The sequence below is a fragment of the Amblyomma americanum genome, chromosome 11 (assembly GCF_052857255.1).
Source record: "Amblyomma americanum isolate KBUSLIRL-KWMA chromosome 11, ASM5285725v1, whole genome shotgun sequence".
NCBI lineage: Eukaryota > Metazoa > Arthropoda > Arachnida > Ixodida > Ixodidae > Amblyomma > Amblyomma americanum.
The window spans coordinates 32,284,247-32,300,822 of record NC_135507.1 but is presented as its reverse complement, the minus strand read 5'-3'; the positions used below and the strand labels follow the sequence as shown (position 1 = coordinate 32,300,822).

The 16,576-nt window shown below is 47.3% G+C and overlaps 1 protein-coding gene across 3 annotated transcripts in view; it reads left to right on the top strand.

Moving 5' to 3' along the window:
- The window catches only part of LOC144110067 (uncharacterized), a 29,454-nt gene that overhangs the window by 4,289 nt on the left and 8,589 nt on the right, over window positions 1-16,576 (top strand). For all 3 annotated transcript variants that reach the window (XM_077642879.1, XM_077642878.1, XM_077642880.1), the window contains exons 3-12: window positions 476-595; window positions 1,046-1,243; window positions 2,606-2,790; window positions 3,825-3,952; window positions 5,934-6,073; window positions 7,131-7,323; window positions 10,294-10,366; window positions 11,591-13,026; window positions 14,083-14,429; window positions 15,955-16,136. In XM_077642879.1, the coding sequence (XP_077499005.1) occupies window positions 476-595; window positions 1,046-1,243; window positions 2,606-2,790; window positions 3,825-3,952; window positions 5,934-6,073; window positions 7,131-7,323; window positions 10,294-10,366; window positions 11,591-13,026; window positions 14,083-14,429; window positions 15,955-16,136 (3,002 nt within the window). The remainder of the gene's footprint in view (window positions 1-475; window positions 596-1,045; window positions 1,244-2,605; window positions 2,791-3,824; window positions 3,953-5,933; window positions 6,074-7,130; window positions 7,324-10,293; window positions 10,367-11,590; window positions 13,027-14,082; window positions 14,430-15,954; window positions 16,137-16,576) is intronic.

Here is a 16,576-nt window from a genome sequence, read left to right as displayed (position 1 = left end):
TTTGCAGTGTGTGGCACCTTATTGAAAGTTCTGGTGTTGTGTCAGCATCAGTAAAGCACTAACTAACGCATATACTGTAGCTTATGTTGGTATGGGAAGAACCGGCAGTATCACAGGTTGGAGGGTTTGAACAGCTCAGAATTCGCGTCCTTTTCTTTGAAATTCTTGGTAGCAATGTTCTCCATATTCAGACACCCTTAGATTGCCAGGTGTGATCAACATCATATTTCTCATTCTGTGTCTCTCTTCTCATTGTTTACTCTGACCGACTGTTTGGAATGATCATGGGATAATAGCACAAACTTATGGACGTTCACAGAGTTTACTCTTAGGTTGAGAGCTTCCTTGGTCTGTGGTTGTTTTGCTTTCCTGCCTGATGTGTGGTGAGGTGAAATTGCTCTGGAGTTTGGTGGCTGGATGGTCTTACGTCTGAACGCATCTACCAATAGCAGTCCATTTTTAATCCCCTCTGCAGGATGGAGACTTCAAGAAGATCCGCAGGCTGCTGCAAAAGCACAGGGTCAATGTCAACGCCCGTGATCCATCGACAGGGAACACAGCTCTCATGGTGGCCTCCTTGGTGCAAGACCCAGATGTAAGTGCACAGCACGCCATAGGTTGCACTGTTTCTTTTTCTTTTGCTGTGGAGAATCTCTTTCGGATTAATCTCTTGCACACATTTGCCCATCTGTGTACCATGTGACCAGTGACTGCGACGTTTGCGATGTGCAGGCAATGCGATCGTGGCTTGTGGGTTCATATCGTCCGTAGGGGCGTGGGAGACCGTTTGGAGCACCTAAAGTTCTGCACATTGTACACAGTGCACTTCGGTCAGGAAATTTTATGAATTCGTATGATCTTGAAGCTCAACCGTGATCACGTCATTGAGATTCTACTGTAGTTGACAACATGCGCTAAAGGATTGAAATTCTCAGGCATTTAAGTTTGGATGAGAATGGTGTCACTTGAACATGTTGAGCAAGGTCATTTCACGGTCACTGCTGTGACCCCACTGAAACGACATGCCTTATCGTACACTGCGCAGGCCATGAGTGAGTTGCTGCAGCATGGGGCAGACCCTACGCTGCACAGCTACACGGGTCAGAACTGCCTGGATTCCCTGCCAGCTTCCCTGGTGCACCTGGTGCTTGGTTTCCCCGACTACTTGCTCAAGGAGAGTCCGCACCGGAGTAACGAAGAGCGGCGACTGCTGCTAGCTGCCTGGAGTGGACAGCGGGAAGAGGTGAGTGCGGTGTGCCCTGGCCAAGCGGGCAGAATCAGTGAGGCATGCTCTGTGTCACAAAGCGGATCAAGTTGTTCGTTCCACTATCCATTCTTCTGTAAACTTGTCCAACTTTTCACAGTTAATGTCATTTTATGTACAATCTCAGCAAAACAAGAAAATTTTAGATAGATGAGGGAAAGTGAATACTAGTGCACTCAGTTTTCAATTCGTTGGCATGAAGACCACTTCGTGGAGCTGTTAGTGCGCTCCGCCTGTATTTTTTCTCCAGTAGCTAATATCTTTATATTCTTGTGGTCGCGTTACAAATATTTTTTCCGTGCTTCTTTTGTTATTGATTGTAGTCGTGTAAACTTGAGAAACTACAAAAAAGCATTTTACTCTGTTTTACAATCAACACATTCTTTTCCAGCTTATGCTTCTCTTAGGTCCTGATGCATTTGTAGATTTGTCATGTGTTCTTATGTTCCTGAAGGGAGGATATTTTTTGAACTACTTAAATTTAAAAACCTTTATTTCTTTTAGCACAACATATAGCATTTTAATCTAGAGTTTGGTGCATGATAACTCTAGCTCTGTATGTACCATAAAGCCAGTGCTACAACAGCAATGTTTACTACATATCTTATATGCTCCAATTTCTTACGTGCTCCCATTCTCTGTACAGCTGTCACAGGGTGCACTTAAAAGGACAATGAGGACGAATTGAGGTCGGCCTCTATTGATAGATTACCACATTCCAATGGCAGAGGTGCTACTTTCACTGAAAGTAGAGCTTTTATAAGTTAGAAAACGTCCTAGAATGAAATACAGGTATCGCCAATACTGGCTGTTTTCGCAAGCAGACTGTGGCACGTCACGATGGTTCTTTGAGTGTGAATCCCTGAGGCTACATTACACCACTTCAAAATGGTGATCGCAGCATCCTTTTTGGCTGTACATCATGAGTTTGAGTTGAGTGGCGGGAAAGTTTTTAAATCCAATTTTCTCGGCAATGAATGCGCCTTTTGCTGCTGGATGAACACCAACACAGCCAGAAAGAGCCATAGAACCTATTGTTACTGAAAACAGAAATCTTGTGGAGATGACCTCAGTTTCCTGTTAAATGTCTGCATGATGATAGCCTTTGCTGCTTGCACACCTCAAGACCTGGCACATTTAGTACATTCTTGTGCACTGCCATTGGCTGTTGCAAGCATCATATATATCACTGTATTGATACCCTTTGTTTATTTATAGTAACACCGCAGCTGCTTAAGGCGCTGCCTTACTTCTGCGCATAAAATTGGCCATTTGTATCAGTTGCTGTGGTGCGTACACTTGCAGCCACTATAATCAGCTGTCACCCTTGTTCCCCACCAGGTCCAGCACCTGTTATCCCAGACAGGCAATGGAGGACTGGACATCAACTGCACCAATGCTGAGGGCTCTACCCCACTGGTGCTCGTCTGCAGGGACCTAGCTACTTTCCAGGAACTGGCCTCTGCGGGCGTCTTGCGCTCGTACGATCCACTCGGAGTGATACGGGTTCTTCTTGACCACGGCATGTGAGTTATGCATGCCAGGGAAGAAATGGGGGCTTTGTGTTCCTTACACTCTAGTGTGCATGCAAAAAACGTTTTTCTAGGCAAAGTTCCGGGCAGAATGCGTGTTTAAACCTGTAGAGCTGAGATGCAGCATTTGTGTAGGCTTTGGCTGTGAATTTAATGCTGTAATGCGTGGTGTATCACGTGCGATATGGACTTCAGCGATGTTGATATTTTTCACTCACGCTCACAGATGTGCATCAGTTCCTCGAGTTATTGCAGAAACTGCCTCTTCTAACATGTTTTTCAAGCCAAGGTCAAAATGCCAACTGCCAGAAATGCAGGAGGCCTGCTGGAAGATGACTTACTTCAAAAGCAAGGCCTAACCGCAAAAACTGCCCGAAATTTTCATGGTCGCACTGGTGCTTTGGCAGGAGATTGAAAAGTTTAAAATTTTTATATTGATTTACTGTATGTTCCTGAGCATTTGTGCACAGTTTTATCGTTCGCAGGAACTCAAGAATTTCTGTAATTCACTCATTTTAGTTAAGCAGTAAGCTGTTTTATCAAATAGATCAAGTGCAACTCTCTTAAATTTCTGTTAGTAGGGGCCACTGGTGACAAGATAATCAAAGTTCATGACTTAATCTACATTTTCATTGCTTGGTCGTTACAGGGTTTTGTGACCCAAAGCCATTGAAGGCTTGAAGTTGTGGCGATGTATCACAGAGGGGAAGCTATGTTCATTAGGCCAGCATTTTTAGGTTAAAGTCAGTAGACCTGTCATGGTCCGTGCTGACTCAAAGCTTCAGCACGGCAGTCATGCCAGACACAACACATTTCTAAGCTACTCATCACAAAGTACTTTATGCTTACAGTGCTTACATACACCCCTGATGACAAGGTACTATATGGTACTTTTTATTGGCAGTAAGAGCTCTCATCTTATTTTGTGGTATCCGAGGGAAAGTTCAAAGTGCCATGGCTGGGAAACATGTTTGTTCAAAAGTTAAAAGTGCCTGCAACTCAAGAGCCTGCCTTCCCTCCCTGTCCAGCCTCATTCACCGCGATGTCAACCACCAGGACCGGCAGGGCAGGACGGCGCTCCACTATGCCTCCCACACGTGCTGCGAGCACACGGCCGCCGTCATTTCCCTCCTTCTCCAGAACGAGGCGAAAGTTGGTGAGTGCTTGTGTGCGTGGCTGCAGCTCGCCAGTCAGCTGTAAACTGCAAATTTAAATTATTTCTGTGCAGTACAGTGTAGCCAGATCATTGCTGGAAAGCAAGTACTACAGCTATCAATTTGTCTTTGCCCCTCAGCCATAATACGTATTCTCGTTAAGCATGTGCAAATTTTTGAAATTTTGAATGCAATTCGAACATGTTTGTTATTCGGGTCATGTTCGATTTCAGGATTTCCTAATATTAGGCAGTGCTCGAATACTGCGCATACTTTCATAAGATAGTACAGAGACGTTCTCTTTGCTAGCTTTTATGTCGTTTATGATGTGGACCAGTCACAACTGGACACTGCTATATAGACTTGGACCTCTCATGGGAAATTCCACCAGTGGGCTTTCCCTCATATCACACATGATGAGAACACCTGCTTCAGACAATTGCACTGCGAAAGCACATGGTTTGTTTGTTTGATCCTTCCATAGCGTGTTGCATGCCTGACGTCCACACCCATGGCACTCGTCCTGTTGCCTTCACAACTCTTCTGGTGTAAGCTCCGCCTTGTCGTTTTAGTCAGCTGCTATATGTGGGAAAGCCTACTTGTGAAATTTCGCGCGGGCCACTCAAAGTGGGCGGCCGAGTCAGAGTGTTGGCGCAAGGGCAAGCGGTTGTGTAAAAATCCTGCCTTTTGCATGGTGCTTTTGAACCCATGCACCTCTGACGTGCTTGTAACAGCAGGCATGACAACACAGTAGGAGGGTCCTTGTCGATAGGCCATAAAAATAGCCTTGCTCTGTAGTTTTGGTTTCTGAGCTTCCCCGCCAGCCCGCAGCGACAGTGGATATCAGCCGCGCATTCAGCAGCCATCCAAATACAGCAGTGCACTGCTTTCAGATATTGATGAGCGTGTTGCTGGTCATTCCTTTTTTTTTTTTAGAAGCAGTCTCGCCGTTCATACTCCAGTGTGTATTTTCCTCGCTTATGTCTGCATTGTTCTCCTGCGGCGCCGAAACTGTGTACTCGTCATGGGTTGTTCATGGTTCCCACAATGGAGTCTTCTCACAAAGCTTCACTGCATTTTTGAGAGTGTTTTATTTTTTTCGGGTGGGGCCTTTCTCAACTCAGCCTTCACATGATTCGGACATCTGGCCCCAAGAAGTTTGAATAACCAGTTTTACAACTAGTGGTGATATATTTAGTTGCCAGTCATGTCTCATTTCATCGATTTGATGTTGTCACCCATTTTGCATGACCGCATTACTGGTTGCATACTTTTATGCTGTCTATAGCAGTATGCATTTCTGTGCATGTCATGTTTCGTCTTTTATCATGCTGGGTCAATCTAGTTTTAATTTTGGTTGCAAAGACCATACACGCTGTTTTCAAGAAAATAAAAACTATGGTTGACCAACAATTTTTTTCTGAAATTTTTTTCATACTGGACAGGTATTCAATATTGATTCGATATTCCTAAAATTTCAATATTCACACACTCCTAGTACTTAGCCATGTCCCTGTGCTGTAAGATGTCAGGGCACGTTAAAGAATCCAGGTGGTTGAAATTAATCCGTAGCCCTCTACTAAGGCGCCTCAGGTGCCAATACCACTTCATGGAATTGATTCATATGGCTGTGTCTGCAAGCTAGAGTAGCTGCTTCTGATGAAGCCAGATGGCACCAGCATCACAAGTACTGTCCCATCAATCTCTGCAGTGCTGAAAAAAAAAAGCACATGGCCCGGCGTTTGAACATTGCAGTCACAGTGGGTCAGTGATTGCTGGGAGTGGATTTGGCTTCCGACCATTGTTTCGTTTTGTCATAATATATAAGCGTTACTTCACCGGCATGAGCACGCTGTGGTGGCTCTAGGAATCTAGAAGGTGGCCTGTCTATGCATAGTCTATCGCTGGCTATGTTCTTTAAAGCACTGGGGCTTAAGACATCAAGGACGTTGTCAACTATGGCTTGCTCTGTATGCTTTGCAGACATCAAGGACAAGCACGGGTTCTCGCCGCTCCACTTTGCGAGCCAGGCAGGTTCAGTGGATGCCATACAGCTCCTCTTAGATGCTGGGGCTGATCCAAGTGCCACTGGCCTTGGAGGAATCGCACCGCTTCATCTTGCAGTGAGCATCATGTCACCTTCATTCTTGTGCTTAGAACGGCTTGCTTTTGACTCATGTGCTTTTTTTTTCCTCTTTTTGATTATTGTAAATATAGCTGAGCTGCTCAGGAATTATCTTAGCTCCAGCCCTGGCATGTTTGGGTGTTGGTACTTTTGCCAAGTAAGGCTCAGTCATGCAGTTTTCATGGCCTAAGGAGCTTCCATTTTAGACCGTATCGGTGTTTGCATTCTTCACGTGGTACTTTGCAGTAGTGTTAATGAACTTTGCTCGCAGCATGCCTTGCCAAAAACTGAACAGAACAAACCAGGATGCTACATTTAGGTGGAAATCGACCATAAAAGTGCAGTGAATATTGTCACTTGTGTTTCTAGTGGTATCATTCTAAATCCTTCAGATTGTCACGTACCTTGTCATTACATTCTGCTTTATGCAGAGGAATGATGTGATTATGTGTCGTTCGTCTCAGGGAAAACCCTATATCACATCATTCACGTGCCTCGGTGCCTGTGGGAATTTCTCTTGACTGCCTCAATACTTGCTTTGCGGTATAATGAAGAAAAAAAACTGGCACTGTTTCGCAGCCATTCTGAATTGGCTACCGCCAACCCTGCATGCGATGCAGGTAACTAATAAATAAATAACTTTTATCAGTGTAGTTTCTTCACTGAGTGAGAGTGCAATCTCACCCAGTAAACAGATTGTTTACGCTCAATTCAATGCCATTTTCTAGGTGATGTCACCGTAATGTTAAAATTTGTCATTTCTGTTAATGTAGTGGCAGTTGTCGAAAAAAAAAAAAATAGAAATGTGAAGTGGCAGCTTAAGTCTTGTCGGCACAGGATACAGAGCTCATGTTTGTTGTTTTCAAACAGCTTCAAACTAGGCGTGAACAAGTGCAAATGTGTACTGCATAGTGGGGCACATGCCAGTTGATGCAGGGAGGACAGGCCTAATGCAAGCGTGTGTTGTGCAGCCATGCGCATGCCTTGAGCTTTCTGTGCGACCTTTCTCAAGGCACGAGGATGCCAAAAGGGACGCTCTGCTGGGTTCTTTGCAGGCATCAGCAGGCAAGATTGCCGCAGTGAGACTGCTCCTGGAGCGTGGCGCAGACGTGCTCAGTTTTGCGCAGGATGGGAAGTCGCCGCTGTGCTGCGCGGGCAGCACGGACGTGTACAGTGTGCTGCGCAGAGCAGTGGAAAGTGCCCTCTGTGAGAGGGCAGACAAGCTTCGGCTCACTCCTCTGGAGCACGGTGAGGGAACCTTTGGATTTAGGCACCACGGTGGCTCAGTGATTGCGGCGCTCGGCTGCTGCCCCAAAAGACACGAGTTCGATCCTGGCCACGGCAGTCTCGTTTCGATGGAGGCAAAATGCTAGAGTCCCGTGTGCTATGCGATGTCAGTGAACATTGACGAACCCCAGGTGGCCGAAATTATCCGGAGCACTCCACAACGGCGTCCCTCATAGCCTGAGTCACTTTGGCCGCTAACCTTATAACTAATTCAGCAGCTGGTTGACACAAAAAAAATTTGCTCTGTAATGGTGACATGTGAAAGTGAAACATGGAGGTGACACCAGGCTGTGATGCCATTGCTCATTATCACGCTAAATGACAGATTTTACTCGCCTGTGCATGAGATTAAATATTTTACCAAGAACTTAAAACCACGATTTTCGTAACTGAGTTACTGGATGGCCTTCGTTTCTGGATCATATTTTTCATGGACTTGGGGAGTAAAATTAACTTGCAATTTTTGTGCCCTTGTAGTCAGATCGAAATCAAGTTGATTTAATAAAAAGTTTCAGAATGTGGCTATTCTTTGGTTATTTTTGCATGCAGCGGAAATAGACGACCTATTTGCGCTCATTTTTGTGCAAGACATAAAATGCTGCGTGTGTCACCAAAACACCATTTAGCAAATGAGGTATTCGGTTTTTGCTCATTTATTACCATATTATTTTGTCATGCACATGACCGTCCCCATGTGCAGCAATTCTGCACAGTACAGTGCGCCTGCCTATGCATGCTATGGAAACATTTGTTCACTTTCAGACGAAAGTGGCCTTAAATGCACAATAGCCTTGGAGCAGGACGCTGGTGGTGTCGGTAGCACTTGATACAACTATGCTAAAAGACGTCTGGTCTCCACCCGTGTTCTGACCTCTGAGTTCTAAAACATACTTTTCAAACTTGTCGTCTAATGTTTAAAATCAGACTAAAAACACACAGCTCTGAATAAGCACAAGAAGGCACTTTCTGAGCAGTGCCTTCATTTTTCCTCTAAAGGTGCACTGTCGGGTAGAAAATGTGTTTAGCCACATTTTTAAGAAATATGCTTGGGGGAAAGAGTCACGTGAAACCTGGTTTTACCAGGGAATGGAGAATCATAGTTGTTAAAATGTGACTTACTTACATTGTAATGAAGCTGGCTTGCTCTGCTTGAAGGAACATACTCCATGTCTTTTTTGTCTGCAACAACAGGTGGCTCTGAGTAAGTATCTGCTCTTCTGATGCTCAAGCAAGGCTGTATTCTGTCGTTTTGCCACGAATAAGTGCTGTGAGTACACCAAATGGTTACGTAACAGTTGGAGAAAACATCAGTCCCAAAATGAAGCAAGTCTGCATTGGCAGATTTATCCTTCAAAGTGATTTCACAAAGCACAGATTGCTGAGGGAGAAGATAATAAGTGTTAAGTACCTTAATCAACCCAGATTATATATCTTGGCGCTGCAGGTGATGACAGCTGAAGGATGCTGATTGACTAAGCCTTGTAAACTGCGTATGAGAGGTGATATATGCTGATATATATGAGTTTGTTACATGATAGTATATAGTGGCTTAGACTGATTTATTTCATGTAGGTAACATTCTAGTATTGGAATGCAAGCAATGAAAAAAATTGGCGGCAGCTTAGCTCTGGTTAAACCTGGAGTGACGCTATAGCTACAGCTGGCCGAGTGGAACTTGCTCAGTTGAATTGCAAAGTCAGTCTTTCGCCGCTCCGTTTCTCTAGGCGTTCCTTCTTCATTTTCGTCCCACTTGACACGGCGCATGCGCACAGCTGTTGCAGCTCGGTTTCACTGGCCCGCCGCGCCGCTGGCAGCAGCAGCTGCTCTGCATCACGTGACCAGCCACGGCGCCGCGCCGCCGGCAGCTGCTCTGCACCACGCTGAAGGCTCGAAATGCTACCGTAATGTAGCTATCGCTACAAAACAGCACTTGCCATGCTTCATTTCTATTTCAACGCTACGACACACAAGTACGACAACGGCACAGACTAGTGATGAGCCATGCATGGCCAGTGAAGAACTCTTCTAACCAGCTGTATTTGCTGAATTCTCTGGGGGGTGTCACTGCAGTCTCTTGCTTTTGCATAATTTTTCTGGTTTAGCCAAGCTCTTTTCCTGGTGAGTTTGGCAAATTTACAACCTTGGGAGTCTAGTTGTGCTCATTATAGCCATTTTGTGACCCTTTAATTCATCATCATCACCACCATCAGTCGGAGTACATCCACTGCAGGGCAAAGGCCTCTCCCATGTCTCTCCAATTAACCCTGTCCTTTTCCAGATGCGGCCACCGTATCCCTGCGAACTTGTTAACCTCACCCACCCACATAACTTTCTGCCGCCTACTTCTACGTTTACCTTCTCTTGGAATCCACTCCGTTACCTTTAAGGACCAGCGGCTATCTTGCCTTCGCATTACATGCCCTACCCGAGCCCAATTCTTCTTCTTGGTTTCAACTATGATGTCATTAAGCCGCATTTGTTTCCTCACCTACTCTGTCCGCTTCCGGTCTCTTAACGTTACACTTATCATTTTTCTTTGCACAGCTCGCCGCGTTATCCTTAACTTTAACTGAACCCTTTTCGTTAACCTCCACATTTCTGCCCAGTAGGTGAGAACTGATAAGATACAGCTGTGGTGTACTTTCCTCTTGAAGGATATTGGTGAACTGCCATTCATGATCTAAGAGAACCTGCCATATGTGCTCCACCCAATTTTTTTCTTCTAGTTATTTCCCTCTCATGGCCCTTTAATTATTACCTTAAGCTAAAACGTACTTCAGGTGTACTCACTACGCGAGTTATGGGTTAGCTTGCCTTAGCATCGCATAGTACTTATTGAATGACGGGGCTATACTTTTTGGCAAACTTTTGCTATACTTTGAATGCGGAGAAAAGAGTGCACGCAAGTGAAGTTTTGTGTTCTTACTGCAGAAAAAAGGAAACTGGGACAGCTCATCCTGCAGTCGAGGAGTGTTGCGGCTCCAGGAGAACAGAGCTCCCCTGGGTGAGGCTTCTCGTCTTGATGAACTTCTGTCTCTGCACTTTCGTACTCTTATAAGAGTTTCCCTTAAGCTTACATCTCATTTTTCACTTGTGCAGTGCTGTGTGTAACGAGAGTCTCTTAAATTTGAATTTCATAAGCCATTTGAGATGCGAGCTCAGTACCTGTAAGTAGATTTTGCGAGTCCAGTCAAGCCCACGTATAATAAAAATCCGCTTCATGCATGAACTTATTGTAATATAAAGGGACAGTCTACTGTCGGAGATGAGTATAAAAATTCGACATAATCTTGTAGACCTTTCTCTGTGATGACTATATTGATGGCAAAAGTTGCAGTTCTGGCATGAATTTGCGTTTAAAACTGTCAAAATGAGCCGGGTCAGAAGCAGTCGTTGCTGTGCTGTGTTAAAGCTTTGCAGCTCTCCATGTAGTCGCATGGAGTGGATGTCAACTACATTTTATGAATGGGACTGAATGTCACACGGAGGGCTATTGCTGGTGGAAGATTCTGCAGGCATCATATCTTTTTTCCAACTATTTACCATTTCTTTCACAATTGAACCTTGCTTTTTCAACATTTCTTTAAATGCTTTGAAAAGGCAGATTGCCAGTATGCAGGCTGTGGCACTGCCATAGGCAAAAAATGATTGCTGGTACCTGTGATGGATATCGGCAGCCTTATTTTATTGAAAGTTTTTAAAGCCGCCTTATTGCTTTGAAATATACTTTAAATAAAATCTACGCATCTCGGCTAAAATGTTCTTTTGGCCTCGTGGATTGTCACTGCTCGCTGCATAGGTGGCAATGCGACGACCCTGTTGTCACTGATGGCAGGGGTTGTAGGTGTTGACTACCATGAAAAAAGCGGCATTCCCATCTCCAAAAATTAAGTTTTAGAATGTCCTGTCAAAGCTGGGTATACATTTTCTTGGGCAACGAGCTTTCGATTGTTGCATAGAAAATGTGGTTAATAAAAGCCAGTCGGCTGTCCCTTTAATGTTGGTAGGAAGTGGAATCCCCAGAATATTGCAAAACTTGTGACGAAAATTTCTGCTGAAAGAAAATATTTAAACACACCTTGCGACCGTGACCATTGTTTGCGGGTTGTTTAGAAAACGCTAACTTGTGCTTCAGCTCACCATTGGAGGTAACAGCTTTTCGCGTTGAGTTTTTGCATCTCTTGGACAGGAAGTGGGATCTAGACAAAAGGCCTGCCCTCTTTTGCAGCAGCTCGACGGCCAAGGAGGAAGGCTCCAGCAGCAGCGACAAGGAGCCCAGTGAGCCCGAGGCTGAGGCTGTGCTCAAGACGAAAGGCTCGCATTCCGTTCTCCGCGGAGGAGACCCTTCGCTGTCCGCATTCCGCCGCTACCAGCCACCCAGCATACCTTCCCACCAGCTGCCTCCCGGCTGGCGGCAGAAGTCGTCTCACGGCGGCTCCCACTTTATCCCCGTGCGACCACGCGACCACTCCTCGGACGACGAGATGCGGCAAGGGTGGTGCGCCGAAGGCACACTAGAGAACAGCAGCTACCATCGCCAGAAGACGATGCCCTCCAACACTCCCCTGGAGCTTCCCTTGGACCCGCACTCCGCTTCGGTCGTCGTCGTTGAGGCCAAGAACGGCATGAGCTCCGCAACTGAGAGCGAGAAGAAGGTTGAGGAAAACATTCTGGAAGCACGGACGGAGAGCCCGCTCGCCGAGTCGGCCCGAACGGCGGCCTGGGTCTTCGGGGGCAGCGCCGAGAACATGGTGCCGAAGGAGATGTACGCCAAGGTGCGCCCCAAGCATCGCGGCGACAGCTGCGACTCCGAGTCGGGCGACGACGAGCACAAGCAGTCCGCGTCTCGGAAGAGGCCCACTGCGGCAGCGCAACGGCGGAAAAAGACCCAGCACTATGCCAAGAACTACCACCTCAGCCGGCTTAAACTGCGGCCCGATTTGACGGGGGGCCGCAGTGTCCCCGACGTGGCGGCCACCGTGCCGCCGAAGACTGTGTCCGCAGGGCGGCAGCAGGCGGACGTCTCGCTGGGGGCAGCAGTGGAGGAGGGCGGGACCTCGCAGAAGACGCCTGCCACTTCTTCCAGCACGTCGGCAGCTGCGCAGCAGCAGCAGCCCAAGTTTTCGTTGATAACACGGAACAAGGAAGGCGGCAACCTACGGCCCAACGGATCGCGCATGCCGGTGCCCAGCACCAGGGGCCTCATGAGCAAGTTCCTGCCGCCGTGGGTGACTCGCGACGACGTGTCTTCGCACCTGTCGTCGGCGTCCTGGGTGTATCTGCCATCCCTTTCGCCAGAGGAGGGCGGGGATGAGCAGCAGCCGCGGCTGTCGCTGCCGCGTAGGGAAGAGGTTCCCGAAGCAACGATCAAAGCCAGCGAGACTGCGACGCCCACGGCGGTGACTACGACGACGTCCTCGTCGTCGGCCAAGGCTCGTCCCGAGGGGACGCATACGCTGACCTGTGGCAAGCGGGGGAGCGGTGTCGGGGCGGAGGGTTCTGCATTCCACACGGTCAGCGCCAAGGGCAAGGGATCGGCGGCGGCTGGTCAGCATGCGGCGGCAGAGCCACGCGTGCCGGTGCCGCCGCTGCCTAAGAACATGCATGACATCCCGGCCTTTCCTGCGGGGCCCCCGTTTCCTTGGATTAAGGGGAAACTAATCGGTAGGTCCCTACCCCCCCAGAGGGGCTGCACGATTGCAATTCTTCCCTGCTTCGGATTTTGTTTGCAATGTGAGCACCACTGAGCTGTGCGCGTGCTCCCATTCTCCATCATGGCATACTACATAAAACCTCATTAATCAACTCGCACGATCATTCAGGTAATTTGGACTACAAGCGAGGTTCCAGCTAATGCCCATTTGGTCTATGGTGTCAGGCGATGGTTGAATCGGACGGGTTCCCGGGGGTGGTGTGTCAGAGTATGACCTAGGCGAGCAATCGTTCATATATCCCCTTGCCCCGAAGCCTGAGCTACCTGAACTGCTCCCCTTCGATGGGCCAAAAAATAGTTCCAATCACATAGTTTCGTTTTCTGAGCTTTGCCAGCCAGCCCTCTGTGACAGCAGAAGACGGCCACACATATCAAGCGAGTTGAGGTTGGCTGCGCATCCTTTAAAAAGCTGTTTGGCGTGTGGGAGGACTTCACTTTTTATTTTTAGAAGGCGTCTCGCTGTTCCGGTACTTCCGTTTTGGCATTGTGCCGAAACTGCTTGCTCATCAAGTGCCTTTCGCTGTTTGTGCGGTGAAGCCTCCTCACACGCAACGCTGCCGCCTTTGATGGATATGGTGTAGCGCCGCCATATGGCACCGTGAAGGATGCGGGAGACCCTTACGATTTTGGAGCAGTTTTGCTTCGATGCTCCTGACAGTGCTCCAGCATTGATGGAAACGTGCAAAAGTCATTGCTGCTGCTCTCATATCAAAATCAGGCAACCATCGCCCAGTCTTTCACTGAATAAATGTACCTGATGCATGCAGTTCTTGACAGTAATTTGGGGGATCATTTGATAATTAAAACTTTCGGATAATTCGAACACTTCCTTCTGGTCCCTTGAAGTTCGAATTAGCGAGCGTTTACTGTATTGTACTTGCTGTATGTATTCTCTTGTAATCCCTCTCCTGGTTGGGCCATGGTCGGCTTGCAGTAGTGGAAATAAATAAGTGCTCAAATAGCCTGTTGCAAATAGTATACTACAGCTGTTCCTACTTACTACTCAGGCAAAGGGGCATTTGGCCTGGTGTGGTGCGGCTTGCGCAAGTCCGGTGGGGAGCTGGTGGCCGTCAAGCAGTTTCAGCTGGGCGGACCCGACGTTTTGTCGGCAGTGCAGCTGGAGGTCGACATTCTGCAGTCGCTCAAGCACCCCAACATTGTGGGCTTCCTCGGCGTGCAGCAGGAGGAGGCTCTGGTTAACCTGTTCCTCGAGTTCGTCTCTGGCGGCAGCCTGGCCGCGAATCTGGCCCAGTTTGGGGCCTTCCCCGAGACGGTGGTGCGTCGATACGGACGGCAGCTCCTCCAGGCTCTGGCTTACCTGCACCAGCGAAACGTCATCCACAGGGACATCAAGGTCTGTATGTGTGGAATGCATTGTACACCTGTCATTTCACTGTCCTGTGTTCGCTTTCCCTGTCGGGTTTTCTCTGTCGGATTTTCCCTCTGTTGGATTTCCATCTGTCGGATTTTCCTCTGTCATATTTCCCCCGTCAGATTTTCCTCTGTCATATTTCCCTCTGTCAGATTTCCTTCTGTCGGCATTCCTCCATCTGCTTTTCTTGCATCTGCTTTCGCCATGCCTGCTTTCTCTTGACCAGTTTCTTATGTCTGCGTCCACACATCTTTCTGTCCTGGGTTTTCCTCAGTTTGTCATGATTGAAGGTGCGTTCTTCAGCCTGTTCATGCTTGCGCAACATTGTATGCAGCATGTAAAAGCGCTCAAAGCCAAATCAGATATGTTGTTATTTAATTCAGTATTCGGGAAGTTCGAGTAATCACTCAGTTGAATAATAATAATAATAATAATAATAATAATAATAATAATAATAATAATAATAATAATAATAATTGGTTTTCGGGGAAAGGAAATGGCACAGTATCTGTCTCATATATCTTTGGACACCTGAACAGCGCGCGCGCCGTAAGGGAAGGGATAAAGGAGGGAGTGAAAGAAGAAAGGAAGAAGGGGTGCCGTAGTGAAGGGCTCCGGAATAATTTCGACCACCTGGGGATCTTTAACGTGCACTGACATCGCACAGCACACGGGCGCCTTAGCGTTTTTCCTGCATAAAAACGCAGCCGCCGCGGTCGGGTTCGAACCCGGGAACTCCGGATCACTCAGTTGTGCTAGACTTCACATTCACTTGTCTGATTTAAACTTGAACATCTTGCCACAGTGCGGTATCCTCTCGTGCCATTTTACTTGTCAGTGAAGCAGTTCGAAATTGCAGTGCACATTTTATATGTCTGTGACTGGAGCCCTTTGTCAAGTGCAGCATTATTCAAGGGCACCTTATAATTAAAAGCTTCCATCTTTCCCTGCACAGAACAATATTATGCTAGTGCCTCGGTTCTTCGGTGCTTGTCATTCCTCTCTATCATACCCTGTGAGCCATGATAGTAATTGAAACAAGTAAATAACGTAGCAGACGTTGCTTCTGTAGTTAATTTTGCCAGCTGCTAACCATGTACAGGCAGCTGCAGTGGCTCAGTGGTTGTGGCGCACAGCTGCTGACCCGAAAGACACGGGTTCGACCCCGGCTGCAACGGTCACATTTAGGTAGAGGCAAAATGCTGGAAGCATCCTATGATATACCTGCATGCTAAGTTTCAGCAACATAGGTTAACAAATAAGAAAAAAAATTTAACACCCTCATATCTCCTTAAGCTGTGTTTTGCCGATGAACTACTGCCAACTGAGTCATGAAATGCCCGGTTGTCAGGTTTTAGTGAGGACAAAAACTTGACAGAAGTTGTCCTAGTGTCCCTAAGAAAACATGCTAAATCTGGCGGGACAGTCAACAAAAGGAGGTGTCCTTGCCAGCAATCTGTGCTAGTTGCTCGCAGATGTCAAGACAGTGGGGCCGTTCTGCGTGCAGGGCAACAACGTGATGGTCTGTCCTGGGACAGGCACCATCAAGCTAATCGACTTTGGCTGTGCCACGTTTGAGCCGTCCTCGGCGGACTGTGAGGAACTGGTGGCCAGCGCCAGAGGCACGCCCTACTGGATGGCACCCGAGGTCATCTGCCAGGAAGAATGCTCGCACAAGTCAGACGTCTGGTGTGTTCATACGACCAATTACAAGCTTACGAGGGCTCATTGAATGCACTGCCACAAATTGTGAACAAACTTGACATGTGAAACGTGAAAATGGCCAGAAAAATTGACATGTGACATGTCACATGTGGAAATGGCAAAAAAAATTTGGAGGACGCTTAAGCTTCGTTTTTAAGAGTGAGACGGGACAGCGTGTTGCAGCATTGCCAAGGAGTGTTCGGTGCGACGCGGCCCATTGGACAATTTCAGGAAAGGACACCTGTCTAACATATCTCGCTGAACACCTGAACCAAAGGGAAGGAAAATGAAATGAATATTGGTTTTAAAGAAAGGAAATGACGCACCTGTCTCACAATTCTCACTGGACACCTGAACTGTGCCGTAAGTGAAGGAAAATCCCTTCCCTTACGGCGCTGTTCAGGTGTCTGTTCAGGTGTCTACCG